Genomic DNA, 16,329 nt, shown 5'->3' on the forward strand with positions numbered 1-16,329 from the left:
TCATACAGGTTTGTGTTATGGCGTTATGGCGTTATGGCGTGTTAAGTTTAGATTGTGCTGGCAACTGTTTTTATTCACTTCAGCATCTAAACATTAACTTTGGATTCAATGCATGCATTTTCAATTAACAATATGTTTAACAAATCAAAGTCGACCACATGAGATGTTCACGGTTTGAAACACGTGTCTGCAGGTTTATTTTGATATTGCACTGAAATGAATGAAAACAAAAAATGCTTTTTAGTAACTTACATGTTTTTCATCTTCTTGCATGTCATTTACTTCATTCTTCATTTCACTTCTTTTATGTATAAGGACAGCACACATTAATCAACATTTCTGTAAATGCGCTTGTGTCAGCCAACAGTTGAACTTTGGTAAGATGATTGAAACCTTTAAAATGATGAAATTCACTTTACAACAGCAGCAGGACACCATGAAGACAGCAACAGCTAACAAACAGGAAATCCAAAGACAGAAAACAAAGCTGTGCAAAGCAACAAGAAACAGCAGCACAAAATAAAAGCACAGCAACATTTAGCGTTTTAGCACAAAATTTCATGCACATAACATGAAGCAACAACGTACGTATAGCTAATTTTTTCTCGAAAACCTTGAAAATGCGCAAAGAAAAAACAATGTTGCGAGCAGTCTTAAAGATAAAGCTAAAATCTAAACACATCCACAGAAACACAAACACACTTATCCACACAATCAGGTTTAGGTGACCTCTGGTGCTGGAGGTTAGGTTCAAAGGTCAGCAGGATCAGCTGCGAAGGTCCCAGAGGAGCAGAGGAGGAGTCGAGTTCAGCTCGACCTTCAAACGGCGACCTTCTCCTCTGGGCGTGGCGGTGAGAGGAAGCGAGGGATGTAAACGAGAGCGCTGTAGAGAGAGATGGATGAAGGAGGACAGGGAAGGTGAAGAGAGGAGCAGAGTGGAGGAGAAACACAGAGGGAGGGAAAGTTAGAGGAGGAGACACAGAGGAGGAAAGATGTAAATTGATCCGGGACGCCATCGTGTCTGAGTCAGAAAACAGAGGACGGCAAATCCTTTAGACGAGTCATTGTAACATCAGCGTTATTTATAATCAAGTAAATGAGTAAATCTGCCATAAACATCTTCCTCTCATATCTCTGTGTGCGTGCGTGCGTGCGTGCGTGCGTGCGTGTGTGTGTGTGTGCGTGTGTGTGTGTGTGCGTGTGTGTGCGCAGCATTTTAAATCTCTGCCCTCGTCTGAGTGTTTTTTCTCTGCTCTCCTCTCCTTGCTTTCGTGCGGACAAACAGATAAAGTGCGAAACAGTAAGTGACTCTCCTTGTTGTGACAATCGAGAAGTGTTTGATGGCCGCTTGCGTCAGTGACACTTTAACCGCCACAAATCGAGACGATGGAGGCCGACAGTCCGACCTGACGCATCGCTGACTGTCCGTCCTCCATCGTCCGTGCCTGCAGCCACACAAGGCGGGTTTCCATGACAGATTTGTGCAAAGTTTTTATCGATATTTTCAAAATGTTGGTAAAATACAATCATGAGATGACTCACTGAGTGCATGGTGATGGATGTTCAAAACATAAGCAGCATTTTATTGCAGCCACCGCACCAGCCGTCATTATTTCCAATCCAAGGCCACGTAGGCGTGTTATGGAGCCGTGATGAAAAGGCGAGCCCCTTATATGTGGGAGCGGACACATATGAGGGATTTCTGGGAGCTGATAGTCCACAATTTCACAGAGGAATTGTGGGTTAAAAACCAGATGATCCGCTCAACTTTCTCAGAGTTTTGTGATGCAATAACAGCTCTTGTAGCTCCTGCTGCTTCATGAGGGAGCCAGTTCCTCCTGACGAGCACACAGACACAGCATCATGTGACCTAGAAAAGACTAAAGTGTTTCTTTGAATCGCCTAAAATACCATCTCATGCGAGAGTGAAAACTTAATTATGATCATTTATTTGCTCTTTCAATTTGCACAATTTAAGGGGTTAATGGAAACCCGCCTACAGAGCAGCACCTCTCTTCATTTCAAGTGTCAGATAAGAAACTTTTGGAGAAAACTGTTACCTGCAGCAGAACTTTTGTCCGCCTGCACTCGTCCTCACAGACAGGCAGACCACGCAAGTTCAAAAATAAAGTCCAATTTCTCCAAAATGTCTACAGAGTAAAACAGAAGGATCTTATTTTAGTTTGGCCCTCATGCATTTAGAGTTATATCAATGTTTTAATTCACCCAAAAAGATGCATGTAATGCTTTAACTTAATGGGGGTAAAAATAAAATTAACCCTTTGAAACCTGGATCACTTTTCTTGTGCTTTTCTTGTTCAGGCACCTTTCACATGAGCAAATTGGTTTGATTTGATCTTTGAAAACATGATAGGTAATGAGCAACTTGGCAAAAATATCCCCACAAATTGCAACATTTAGAAGATCTGGATTTTGTTTTTAAAGCTAGGGGGAAAAAAATCCAGAAAACTATATTTCTAATAACCATAATTACATTACATTTAAAATTAGTTGCTTGTTGCCTTTTCCCATGTCTTTTGAAAGAAATCAGGCCAATTTGCTTGGGTTTCAACAATTAGCAAAAAAATAGTAAAAAGTTAAAATTAACCGAAAAATAAGAAAAAGAAGTAAAAAATAAAACAAAACAAAAAATGTATTTTATAAAATTTTATATGTATAATTAAGAGAATTATAGATCTTGTATTTTGGATATTTTTCCTAGTTTTTAAAAAGGAAATCAAACTTTTTTAATGCAATTAAAAAGCGTCTAAATGCAGCACAAGAAAACTGACATTGATTTAGAGGTTTAAAGGTTAATCTGTGCAAAAACCAGAGTTAATAAAAAGTTCTGCTTGATACTGAACGAACGGACGGAGGAGACCTGAGTCACAGGGCTGCAGACAGACTGCACGCTCACTGTGGTTTTCGTGTCTTTTCACTTTTCGTCAAGCTTGCTGCTTTGCTGTCTCTCAGGCACTTAGAGCAGGATGTGGTGACATTAGTCCATTATGCTGTTTGTTTGTTCTGCAGTCATAATATAAGATCCGGAAAAGTAAGATTTGACATGAATTATTAAGTTCTGCAGACAATATTGTTCGAAATTTCTTAAAGCAACAGAAACCACAAAAAATGACAAATGAGACATACAGCTAGTCCTGAAGTCTCAGTAAATTAAAGTATGACGGGCTGTGAGGGGGAACCGCTGCAGATCAGTGACGGCTGTCTTCTCAATGAAGGAGAATATTTGTAATTAATTCAGCTGTACATTTCAAAATATTTCATTTCTGTGTGTGTGTGTGTGTGTGTGTGTGTGTGTGTGTGTGTTTGGTTTCAGTGTCACAGCCTCCGGTCCTGATACAGATGCCTAAATCGTACACAGCTTTTTCTCAAGAGGACATCTCTCTGCCCTGTGAGGCCTCTGGAAACCCGAAACCCACGTGCGTACAGCCGCTGCACCCGTGTATCATTTACCCAGTGTGTGTGTGTGTGTGTGTGTGTGTGTGTGTGTGTGTGTGTGTGTGTGTGTGTGTGTTTTTGTTTGTTATATGCAACAGAGCGGACAAATATAATGGAAAATACAAGACATATGTATGTGTCTGGATGTTTGTCCACTTCCTCCCTCTGGCCTTTCTGTTGGCATGGCGATAAATGTTCTCGTAACAAAATCACGGCAATAACAAAATCATCTCTCTGGCTTTGCATTTCTCTTTGTCTTTTCCTTCCCGTCCACCCACTCCTCCCCGCCTGCTTCTCCTTCCTCACTCCTGTTTTTCTCCCTTTGTCAAATTCAAACCTACCCTTTATTATTTTAGACCAGTGATACTTAACTTTCAGCCTGTGGGCCAAATCTGGCCCCCGAAAAGGTGCCGAGCGCCCAATTACTCTCTAATTGACAATATAAATTAAGTTTTTTACACTGGGAGTTGTTTTTGTACATAAGATGCCAGAGAGCAAAAAACAGCATCAAGGTAGAGCTTGTTCCACACCCGACGACAGGAACCTTAGAAACTTCCAAAAATTCTTCGAAACATCCAGAAATCCTAAAAACGTCCCAAAACCTCAGAAATGCCCCAAACTCCTAGAAACATCCAAAAATCTTAGAAGCGTCCAAAAATACTAAAATGTCCTAATATTTTAGAAATGTCCTAAATTCCCAGATATGTCCTATAAAATCCACGATAAGTCCTAAAATCCAGGAAATGTCCTAAAATCCTAGAAGCAGCCTAAAGTCAGTGAAATTGTCCCATGTTTGGGTCTGCTGCGGCTGTCTCCGTCTCTGCTGTTGCTGCTCCTGTTTTTCAGTGACAAATATCTGCAGGTTTACAGACTGTTTTCTTTGTGTTTCTGTTTTTCTGAGCTGCTGTTTAATCTCGTGCAGCATCGAGGACGTCTCACTTGTTGTCAAATTGTCTTTGAGTTTCCGTTGTTGTGATGAAACGCTCTCCGCTCTGCAGTTTCCGCTGGATGAAGGACGGCAAGCTGTTCAGGTCGACGCGTAACGACTCCGGGACGCTGCGAGCCGAAGGTGACGAGCCCCTCGAGTGGTACAACGGCACCTACCGCTGCTACGCCTCCAACACCCTGGGGACCGCCATGACGCAGACCATACAGGTCATCGTGGAAGGTACAAACACACACACACACACACTCACACACACACACAGCGGGTTAGTATTAGTACAACATTTAGAAGAAGTTTATGGTGTAGAATTTTAAAACAACAGTCCAAAAGTCAACATTTAAATGTTGAAAATGGTAGAAGGGTTACGGTTTGAGGGCCAAATACAAGTACATAATACATAAAACAATACAATACATAAAAAGAAACATTCCCTGACTGAGGACTCTGTATGAAATGTTAAAAATAATGAGGAAAATGAAGAAATAATAATTCAATTATGATAATATAAGGGAGAAAAATAATAATAAAGAAAAAAGGAAATAATAAAAAATAAATAAAATATAATTATGCTAATAATAATTTACATGAACGACAGACTTCAATCATATGGAGACATTTTCTGCTCTGGTTTAACCCGTATCACCTGATATTTTAACACAGTTCCATCTTTGAGCAAAAATGTCCGTCTTTAATCGTAGACTTGCAGTCACTCCTTCATACTTCAGCAAACTGGCCCGATGGGTGCTGAGCATCTCAACAAGAAAGAGCCCAAAAAACAGCAAGAAATTAGTAAAAAATAACTGAAAAAATAACTGAAAATCAGCACAAAAAGGTAGAAAAAAATGAAAATGACCTCATTATAATATTTAATAATATTTTCTTTTTTTTCTTTATTTTAGAGATGTGCGTGCACACACACACACACACACACACACACACACACACAGCACTGTACAGCCAATGTAATCTTCACATGCGCTGAGTCAGAGAATGAATGAGATGTTATGAAGGATGTACAGTAAGACACAAATCCCTCCTCTCACACACACACACACACACACACACACACACTTCAGTGACTCAGTGAGGTTTGCTGGGGCCACCTGTTCTGCTCTCTCATCTCTTGTTACCGTAGCAACCATTTCCCGGAGACAGGGCTGTGACGTCACTTGGCCGGGAGGGGGGCGTGCACGGGGTTGCCAGGCGCAAGGCGATGTTCCACCTGAGTGTTTAGCCGCCGACAAACACACTCTGGTTACACACAGAAACAGACAGGGGACCCATTAACCCTTTGACACCTTTTGTGATGCATTCAGACGTCTCTCACTAGCATTTAAACCTCTGAAACCCGAGAAAACTGGTTTCATTAAATCATTTTTAATTTTTTTCTTTTATTAAAAAATGGCAGTTATGTTTCTTCAAAGATTTGGGCAATTTTTAAAGAAAAAAATGAGGTGATTTTTTTCTTTAATTTTTTTTTTTAATTTCAGATTTTTTAGCAATTGTTTTTTGGCATTTTGGCATTTTTTTTTCTTCTTGGTAACATCTTGGTAATCTTGGTAATTTTCTTCTCTATAAACATTTTTGGATGAATTTGAAAGAACATATTCTGGTGATTTATTTTTTTCCAAAACTTTTTTTTTTTCTTCAAACAATTTTGATGATTTTATTTGATTTTTACAGAAAAAAAGGCAGATATTGTATTTTTAAGGTAGTCTTTTTTTCCGATATCAAAAAAATTGAAGGGAATGTGCCCAGCTATATTATAATTCACTTAATTATATACTTAAAATTTAGTTTAAAAAAAAAGCAGTTTTTGAGACCTTTTTTGTTTTGTTTTGTCTTTTCTAACTGCTCTTCATTTTTTGTTTTATTTTATTTATTTATCTTATTTTCTATATAATTTTCCTGTAACTTTTAACTTATTTCAGTTTCCAGTTTGCTCGGTTTCAAAGGGTTAAGAAAAATCTTGGCATTGTTCGTAAAAGTTCTGCCCTCCTCCCTTCTGCATTATTTTGCAGCAACTGTGCAGCAATAAATACAGTAAGAGCACCAAATCAATCTCTGCACAGAGACGGAGAATAAAAAAACTGTAGCGTAAGCTCGATGGAAACAACCTCTGCTGAAATAAAATGAATAAAAAAAAACGGTGAAGCCTGAGAGGAGCCGTGACTCACTGCAGGGTCTCTGCAGCATTGCTGCATCATTTACTGAAGAAAACTTACAGAAAAAGCTGCCATCTCACAGTCGGCACGGTTGTTCTTTTCTTCTGTCCTCACTGAATCAACGGAAAGAGTCAGACCAGATAAAACGTCAGCAGAAGAAGCTGCAGAGTCACTTTAACACTTTAACAGGCATCGTAACCGTTTATATCGTTTATATCAAATTACTTCTCTAAAAACTCTGCAAAACCCAGTTTGATTTGATACAGATGTTTTTATACGATACGTTTTAGTGTTTTGATTATTCTCTATATATTTTTTTACCATGCATTTTAAACAATTTTCTTTCTAGATTCATTATTATTTGTATTTACATTTGTTCATTTATTTTTTTTATTTATTATCATACACATTGTTTGTTTATTTTTTGAAGTTTTATTTCTATTATATAACATTGGCAATTTGTTATTACCACAGATTTTCTACCGATTTTTTTTTCTTTTAAAAGTTTTGATGATTTTTACAGAAAAAAAATGCAGATATTTTTAAGGTAGGCTTTTTTTTAAAGTGGCAAAAATGAGCTGTGGGATGTCACCTTGTCTGTCTCTGCAAACTGGGAGCGTGCACCAACCCCCAGAAAAATCATTCTGGGATTTTAGGACATTAGGGTCTTAGCTAGGACTTCTGACTGGCACTTCTCTTGATCAACAAGCTCTATTTTGATGCTGTTTTATGCACTCTGACTCATGTATCCTAAAAGTACAAAAATAATTTATAAAATGGTTGGGGGGCCACCCGACACCCTATCAGGGGCCAGATTTGTCCCTCGGGCTGAAAGTTGAATATCACAGATCTGAACATGCTACCCACATTGTTTTTGGTTAAAAACTGCCAAATTATCCCTTTAACTTTTTATCTGCTGCTCTGTCTTTTCAGCTCAGCCAGTTCTGACGAAACAGCAGAAAGTCCATAAGATAGCGTCGGAGGGAGAGAGCATGATCCTGACCTGCAACCCTCCGCAGAGCTCCACCCCTCCGCTCATCCACTGGATGGACAAGAGTGAGTCTGTCTTTCATTTTGGCTTCATGTCTTCTGTCCAGATATTCTGTGAGACGGACAGACGGACACTTTGTCTGTGAGTCGTCCTGTCCGTCTCTGTAAGTCTGTAAAATCTGAGCAGCTTTGTGGGGTTTTGCCTCCAGCTGAGGCCCCTGTCGGAGGGATTTGAGGCTGCGCTGCATTGCAGAGCGTTTCCACTCAAACTAATGAATGCAGTGCTGTCAGCTGATGTTTCTGAGCTCTCTATATTCCTCATTTTTCCTTTTCTCGTCCTCTCTCTCTCTCTCTCTGTCTGATGAAGTACTGCCTTTTAAGTTGTCCGTTTAGTGAAAGTCAATAGCGCGGCGCTCTAAAGAGCCTTCCTGTTTTCAGCTGCAGCAGCACTCACAGTTTCTCACCTCCTCCTCCTGCTGCCTGCACGCCGTCTCTAAAACCGTCCCCGCTCTGCGTCTTGTCGTCCTCAGAGATGGTGCACATCAAGCAGAGCGACAGAGTCACGGTCGGTCTGGACGGGAACCTCTACTTCTCCAACCTGCTGAAGAGCGACACCAGAAACGACTACATCTGCAACGCCCAGTATCCTGAGGCCAGGACCGTTCTCCCCGACACCGCCGTCAGCCTCACTGTCACGCCCAGTGAGTGCGCGCACACACACACACACACACACACACACACACACACACACAGCTGCAAACCCATGAACACACACATAAAGGAAATAAAAAACTGAGTAAAGCCCAATGTGAGATTTATTTAAGGCTCACTGTTCATCCCATGAAGGGCTCTGAGATTTTTCCCAGAAACATTTGCTTCTGAAGCTTTTCTCACAACTCAGAGCCGAGCAAGAAACCTTGAGGTTATACAGGACTCTGATTTTAATTTCCACATTCAGTAACTTCATCTGTCTATTATCATTTAAAAAACATGGCCAGAGTCAGAGGAATCATGTCAAAGCCAGAGCTTGAAAGGCTCACGCTGCACGCCTTTATTTCCAGCAGCTTCGATTACTGCAGCGGTCTGTTTGTCGGACTTTAAAAACAAGCTGTTCACCAACTTCAGCTAATTCAGAAAGCTGCTGACAAAAACGAAGAAATATGAGCAGATTACTCCAGCTCTGAAGTCCTGACACTCAGAGAAGACTTTAACATCTTGCTGCTTTTCTGTAACTCACTCTGTGGCTCAGCGTCCAAATATATCTCTTGACATGCCTGAGACATATGAACCTTTGAGGGCCCTTAAGACATCAGGGGACCTCAGGACATCAGGGGACCTCAGGGCATCAGGGGACCTCAGAACATCAGGGGACCTCAAGACATCAGGGGACCTCAGAACATAAGGGGGACCTCAAGAGCTCAGGGGCCAGCCTGCTGACCGTCCCAAGAGTCAGAATTAAACATGGAGAAGCAGCATTATGTGATCATGTTATCAAAGCCCCGACTCTGAGCACTTTTAAACATTTCTGTTTTACACTGCTTACCCCACCCACTAATATCTACAAACATATTTTAAAATTGATATTAAATCATTTTAAATAATCTTTTTATCAGGGCGCCTCATGGCTCCCTCTCTTTCTCCCCCTTTTATTCTTAAGCTGTCTTATAAAATAAAGGAAAAAAAAGCCTAAAAATAATCTTTTTATCTTTGCACCTCGTGTCTGCACTTTTACTATTTTTAATGGTAATTTTTATTTTAGAATTTTTAAATCATTTAGTGATTAATTTTACCTTTTATATCTTATTTCTTCACTCTTTTATTGTAAATCTGTATCTTTTATTATGTTTTTATATTTTATTTGAATCGCCCTGGGGTGTGAAATATGCTATACAATTAAAGCTTCCTTGCATGTCTAATGAATATTAAATTATCTAACTTCTGCCTCAAATTTTGACTCTTCAGGAGCAAAGGATTGGGAATTGAAGTGTAAAGGGCTGCCTTGAAGAAAACCTTTTTTAAAGAGTGAGAGCGACAGAAACGCCTCTCTGTGTAATGAAATAAAGAAACACTTTATCTGAAAACTTTCTCACTAAACTCAAGGAGCAACAATCACTCACACTCACACCGACCAGATTACAGTGAAGTGCGTGTTCATTTCAAACCTTTTCTCTCTGCAGGTAATGACGTCACTCACGTCAGAAAGCCCCGCCTCTTCCGTCCCACTGAGTCCCACACCGCCATGATGGCCCTCAGGCTCCAAAGCACCACCCTCGAATGTATCCCCGAAGGCCTGTAAGGATCCTCACGCAGGACATTTCTTTTGTAGACTTTTGTGTATTTTCAAAGTCAGGAGCTCATTTTATTTTTTTCCAACACCACCTGAATGCAGCAGCTTTGCTTAGCTTGAAATTATATAACAGAATTGTTATAATTCTTAAAGCTCTTTTTCCAGGTCTTGTTTGCCTTGTTGTGTTTTTTGTTTTTTCTACTTTTTTCCAGTTAATTCACTGACGTACTTATTACTAACTTTTGCGAATTTGGGGATATTTCCTACTTTTGTTGCTCATTGCCTTTATGTTTTTTTGAAAGAAACTGAGCCACTTTGCCCAGGTTTTAGGGGTTAAATCTGACACTAGATGAGCTTCCAATGTGAGATCATTCATTCATGGGACATGTGCACACACACACACATACACACACACACACACACACACACACACACACAGGTGTTACACTAATCCTTGTCATTAAATAATTTTTTTTATCTCCTCTGTTTCGTCGCTGTTTTGAGCTCGCTCTAATTATCCTCCTTCTCCTGGGAGCTCCGTCTCCATGTCGATAAACGGAGTCATTATAATCCAGCCTTAACGATGAAACAGGATCTTACATCATTAACAAGATCATCTCTTCATTCAGCTCTAATTTCCTCCATATCTCTCTCCATCGATCGCCCTTCCCTCCGTGATCAATCCGGCCTAACAGTCACATCTCTCTCCTCCGTGCGTGCAGACCCACTCCGCAGGTGAAATGGAAAAAGAAGGACGGTCGCCTGCACGAAACAAGCGGCGTGCTGGAGGCCCACGACCACCGGCTTCACTTCGAGAGCGTGGACCAGAATGACGACGGGGAGTACGAGTGCACGGCCTCCAACAGCCAGGGCTCCGTCTCGCACTCCTTCACCCTCACTGTGGAAGGTAGGAGTTCGTACATGTGGCACCTTTGACAGATATAATAAACCCAGATCAAATATACAGCGAGAGCAGATAAAAACACGGGATTAATAATGAAACATGCTACCCACACGTCTGTCTGAACAGGAGGATGTTTAACTGCTATCTGGGAGACTAAAGTTTGAGAGCTTCGAACTGGGACGATCTCCCCGAGTCCTCAAATGTGTCTGAGGAATTTAGGATATCAAAAAAAGAGAAATTAGGTAGACTTTACTTGAAAAATATATTTGTTAAACACAAGATTTAGTAGATTATACAAAGACCAGTCTTGCATGAGCTACATAAAAATCTTAGGTAGATCGAGCGTTAATATTTTTTGGTAAATATTGTGACAGCAGTGGTCAGAGGTTTAGAAACTTCTGAAAGGCTTTCAAAAGCAAAACGGATGTCGCTCCTGAACTCTGTAATAGAAACAGCCGCTCAGTGCCCACGTTGGTATTTTTGGTTATTGTCATTTCTTGGAGTATCTTTAAATGCTTCAAATCCCTAAAATCTGTACAACCTAAAATAAAGGGTTATGTAAGTTCATTAACCATAATAACTGATAAAAGTATTAAAATGGTGTTATTAAAAATACAAAAAAAACAAACATTACATTTTTTCAAAATCAGATTTTACAAACAAATTGACCCAAAAGGTTTTTTAACGTAGCAGCAGTGGATGACGTCTGTTTGTGTGTTTTTGTCTGCAGCCGCTCCGTACTGGGTGAAGGAGCCTCAGAACCTGCTGTACTCTCCCGGAGAAACTGTGCGTCTGGACTGTCAGGCCGAAGGCATCCCGATGCCCGACATCACCTGGAGCATCAACGGTCAGCCGGTCACAGGTACGCCTCGCTCTCAGCCTTCCTGCCTCTTATTCGAACGCAGCTGGCGTTCATTGTTTCAATAAATCAAAGATCAGAGCTGCTTTTGTTATTTTTAATAACTGATGAGCTTATTTGATATTTAAGCAAATTGGCTTGATTTCCTCCAAAAATATTTGAAAAGAGCAATGATCAACTTAACAAAAAATGTTCCCAAAAAATAGTAAGAAATTAGTAAAAGTTACAAGAAAATAACCTGAAGAAAATGCTGTAAAAAGCATTTTTTCAACTTATTCCAACTTATTTTCAGATCATTTCTTTGTCACATTTTACTATTTTTTTGCAGTTTCTCATGATTGATGTTTCTTGTCCAATTGCTAATTATGTATTTTCTCATATTTTTGAAAGAAATCAGGTTTTAAAGGTTTGAAATGTTAGCGAAAGGCTTCTGAATGCAGCACAAGAAAACTGAGATCGGTACCTACTGCAGAAAAACAAATACCGTCGTATTTTTAGAATATTGGTATCAACTATCGATTCTGGGGACATCACTGATAGAAATGAAGAAAGAAAAGAAGGAATTTAAGGTGAGAAAAAGAAAGAAAGCAAAGGAGAGACGAACAAAGAAAGTGAGGAAGATAGAAAGGCAAAAAAAGAAAAGAGCAAATAAAGAAGGGAACAGTGAATAAATAAGTGATTGTGAGAAAACAAACAGAGGAGCCACACCTGCAGCAGACACACGAAAACGAAGCAGATGATGTTAAAATGAGACGCTGAGCGTCCGCGGCAGCTGCTGCGTCTCCTGTTGGACGACAGCTTCCTGTGTCAACATGTCTTTGTGTCCAGCGCAGACAGTTTCTCTTTGACAAACTTGTCCGATTGTTCATTCCTGTTTTAACCTTTCACCTCCTCCTATTTCTCGCCGCTCCTCCTCCTCTTCCTCCTCCTCCTCCTCCTCCCTGCTGACTGTGTAGAGGTGGACGCTGACCCTCGGCGCACCGTGTCAGGCGGCGTCCTGATACTGAGGGATGTTGAGTTTGCGGACACCGCCGTGTATCAGTGCGAGGCCACCAACAAGCACGGCTCCATCCTCCTCAACACCTACCTCTACGTCGTTGGTACGTACGCGCTGCAGCTCTCCTCTCAGCGTGGGCCAATAATATGACGGATTAACCCTTTAAACATGAGCACGTTGGTTTGACTTAATCAGAAAACATGGAGGAAAAGGCAAAGAGCAGTTTGGCAAGAAATGTACCAAAAATTGCAAGAAATTATTAAAAGATGACAATAAAGATCTGTAAATTATTATTATTATTATTATTATTATTATTATTATGTAAGTGAGGAATTAGGGAGAGTTTATTTATTATTATACTTTTTAAAATTTTCAGCACTGTTTTTCTTTTTAGCTTATTTTCTGGCTTTTTTTTTTACTAATTTTTACTAATTTACTAATTTCTTTCTAACTTTTGGGTCATTTCTTGTTAAGTTGCTCGTTGCCTTCTGCCCATATTTGTGAGAAAGAAAACAAACCAATTCAACCAGATTTCAGGTGAAAAGAAAAAGAAAATTATTATTATTATAATTATTATTTAAATAGGAAGTGGGGGGAAAAATAGGAAAAATGTCCTGAAAATATATTCATAAATTAAGAATTATCCTTTTTCTCCCCCAAGTATTTTTTTCTTTTTATCTTATTTTAAGGTAATTTTCCTTTATCTTTTATTATTATTTTTTTGCAGATTTTTGGGCCATTTCTTTATTCAGGTTTTAAAGGGTTAATAATATTGTCTATGTGTCCCTCAGAGCTGCCTCCTCAGATCCTGTCCTCTGATGGAGTGGTGTACAGGGTCACTGAGGGCGGAGACGTCATGCTGCACTGTCAGTCCTTCGGCTCGCCGCGACCACACATCACATGGTGAGACACACGCATGCACTCACACACACACACACACACACACACACACACACACACACACATTCAAACTCCAAGCTGTCTGAGTACTGACAACTAAAAGGTATATATTAGATATTTATCAGTACTTCCATCAAACACTTCTATTTGCATGTGCTGTACTTCCTGTTTAAATCATTGTTTTACGTTAACACAGCAGCGCCCTCGGGTGGCTGCATGAACATACTGCACTCTGCAGCAGCAGGTCTCATGCAGGACCTGAGCTCACGCCGGGATTCTGGTTTCATGTTTGGTGTTTTTATAAAGGGATGAAGTCCTTCACAAAGTATTTCTAAACTTCTGTAACCTGACTGGCAATCTTACACTTTACTACGCTTTTCATTTTTGAGCCAAACTCCTCAGTGATAGTGTGAAATGTGCATGCCGTTAAGGGGAGATTCACATACGTTGTTTTTTTAAAGGGATAGTTCACTCAGAAATTAAAATTCAGTCATAATCTCCTCGCCCCCATGCCGATGCAAAGTTTTATAGTCCACAAAACACTCCCGGAGGTTCACAGGGAAAAGGCGTCGCACTCATCTCCCAAACAATTCAAGAAAATGATGAGCAGGATTCAGATGTTAAAAAAATACATAATTAAACCTCAAAATGTCTCCATGCTGCTTGTCTGAAGTAATCCAAGTGTCCTGAAGCCCCGATGTGCCAAGTTGTTTTGAAAAACGTCTCTGGCGTCATGTTTTTAGCTTTGTTGTAGCCTGTAGCTCCGAGTTTGGGAGCCGCGTTCATGTATGTGCGCTCCCTCGAGACCAACGAGAGTTTGCGGTATCTGCACGCCGTGTTTACATGCTACACGGATTTAAAACTACCGTGTAAAAAGTGAGCACTCTCCCCTTAATCTTTCTGTGAAATTGTTTAAACTTAAAAATTACAAGTTTAGTTAAATCAGTCTTTAAGTCTATCATATTCGTACTTTCTTCAACATGTTAACAAAACAGAACTTGCAGATCTTCATTTTTAAGTTTCAACTTCAACTTCACAAAATTAAGTAAATACAGCTAAATTTTGACTTAACTTCATAATTAGATACAAAGTCAAAATGTTTTAGATTAAAAGGAGGAGGACAGACTCTGTGTGATGTAGGCGATATTGAGAATGAGGTGCAGTTTTTGTTTGATGGCCCTGTTTATGAAGACGTGAGAGATGGATTTTCAGTCAATCAGTCATATTTACATTCTTTCATTCTTCGTCGGTTTTCAGGATTATTTTAAGTAAGATCGAGTTGTCAGAGTTTACGGTGCAGGTGAGAGGTTGTTTTACAGACCTCAAACATCACGCTCACAGTGCTCAGATGGATTTTGCGTCTATCTCCTCTCTGGCTCATCATGTATCGATCGTCCTCGTCCATTCACTGATGAGACAGGAAACGCACTCGCATTGATCGAGTGACTGGGATTTACTGCTGCTGCCGTGGTTTTGATTTCTGGGTGTTTAATGTTGGAATAAAAGAGTCAGGAGGGACGGCGCTGCAGGGACACCTCTCAATGATGTGTGTGTGATGTCTCTGCAGGGAGGGCGGGGACAATCTCCCACTGCTGTCCGACCCTCGTGTCTCCCTGCTGACCAACGGGACGATTGAGCTGTCCGACACCGTTCACAGCGACAGCGGAGAGTACACCTGCTCCATCAAACACACCAACATCTCCATCACCGCTCACCTGGAGGTCTTCAGTGAGTCTCAGATCATAAATACTTTATACTTAATACTTTATTAATAAAGTACACTTCAGCTCTGACAGAGCAGCCAGAGCAAAGTCTAAAACCTCTGAAACCCGAGCAAATTCACTTGATTTAAATATATATATATATATATATATATACACATACAGGAGGAAGGAAATGGGCATCAAAAAGTGTAAGAAAATTAGAAATAAAACAAAACAAACAAACAGCAGAGCAAACAAGATTGGGAAAAGATTTGGGAAAAATTCTAATAATTATGTTACATAACTTTACATTTGAATTATTTTCCTATACATTCTTCCATATTTTTAATAAATAATTTTCTATATCTACTCATTTCTTGCACCAGTACCATTTATTACCCCATGTTTTAGTGAAAATTACTTTAATAATTTCTAAACCTTAATTCAGTAACGGCTGAATTTACTCCTGCTTACTGCAAAGAAATTGATGGAGGATATAGTATCATAGATGTGCACATAGAGAGAAGATACCTGAGAGGAAAATATAAGTTCAGAGTTAAAAAAATCTGTCCTGTATTTTCCTGTTCCTGTCAGATCGCACGGAGATCGTGACGAAGCCGCAGCACGTGCGTGTGCTCAGAGGAAGCAGCGCTCTGCTGGACTGCAGCTTCTACACAGACCCGCAGCTGCTGCACTACCGCGTCATCTGGAGCAAAGACGGAGAGGAGCTGCAGGAATCGCCTCAAAATGACAAGTACGCACACACTCAGATGCTTCAGTGTCACGTTTTATCATGTTAAAGAGAATAAAACTGTTCCCACCATGACAACACCATTTTTTTATTCAATAAGAATCCTATTATAGTTTATTATATAGTACACCAAATTATTCAGTTTTTATAAAAGAACAAAATATAATTTTTTCTTGTCATGTCACAATACTCGTTTTTTTTTTTTTATAAAGATAAGATACACATTAGTCATTCTAACAATATAAAGACTTATCTCATCAAAACAATATATTTTCTTTTTTAAACTGAAAAATATATTTTAAAAAGTAAATAAAACGATAAAAAGTGATTTATTTCTTATTTTATCTTTCCCGGAGGTTGGTATGACAAAA

General features: G+C 39.7%; 1 protein-coding gene across 5 annotated transcripts in view; it reads left to right on the forward strand.

Annotated features, from left to right (window-relative positions):
• Nucleotides 1-16,329, forward strand: part of LOC121947569 (neural cell adhesion molecule L1.1-like) — a 57,473-nt gene that overhangs the window by 24,999 nt on the left and 16,145 nt on the right. For 3 of the 5 annotated variants that reach the window (XM_042492677.2, XM_088081588.1, XM_088081590.1), the window contains exons 3-14: nt 1,286-1,300; nt 3,335-3,437; nt 4,455-4,624; nt 7,501-7,623; nt 8,088-8,258; nt 9,735-9,849; nt 10,567-10,751; nt 11,479-11,610; nt 12,564-12,707; nt 13,396-13,507; nt 15,072-15,232; nt 15,802-15,961. In XM_042492677.2, the coding sequence (XP_042348611.1) occupies nt 1,286-1,300; nt 3,335-3,437; nt 4,455-4,624; nt 7,501-7,623; nt 8,088-8,258; nt 9,735-9,849; nt 10,567-10,751; nt 11,479-11,610; nt 12,564-12,707; nt 13,396-13,507; nt 15,072-15,232; nt 15,802-15,961 (1,591 nt within the window). The remainder of the gene's footprint in view (nt 1-1,285; nt 1,301-3,334; nt 3,438-4,454; nt 4,625-7,500; nt 7,624-8,087; nt 8,259-9,734; nt 9,850-10,566; nt 10,752-11,478; nt 11,611-12,563; nt 12,708-13,395; nt 13,508-15,071; nt 15,233-15,801; nt 15,962-16,329) is intronic. The other 2 variants (XM_088081591.1, XM_088081592.1) reach the window with 1 other exon arrangement.

Source organism: Plectropomus leopardus, chromosome 9, assembly GCF_026936395.1.
Source record: "Plectropomus leopardus strain MGB_pleo_1.0 chromosome 9, ASM2693639v1, whole genome shotgun sequence".
Classification (NCBI taxonomy): domain Eukaryota; kingdom Metazoa; phylum Chordata; class Actinopteri; order Perciformes; family Serranidae; genus Plectropomus; species Plectropomus leopardus.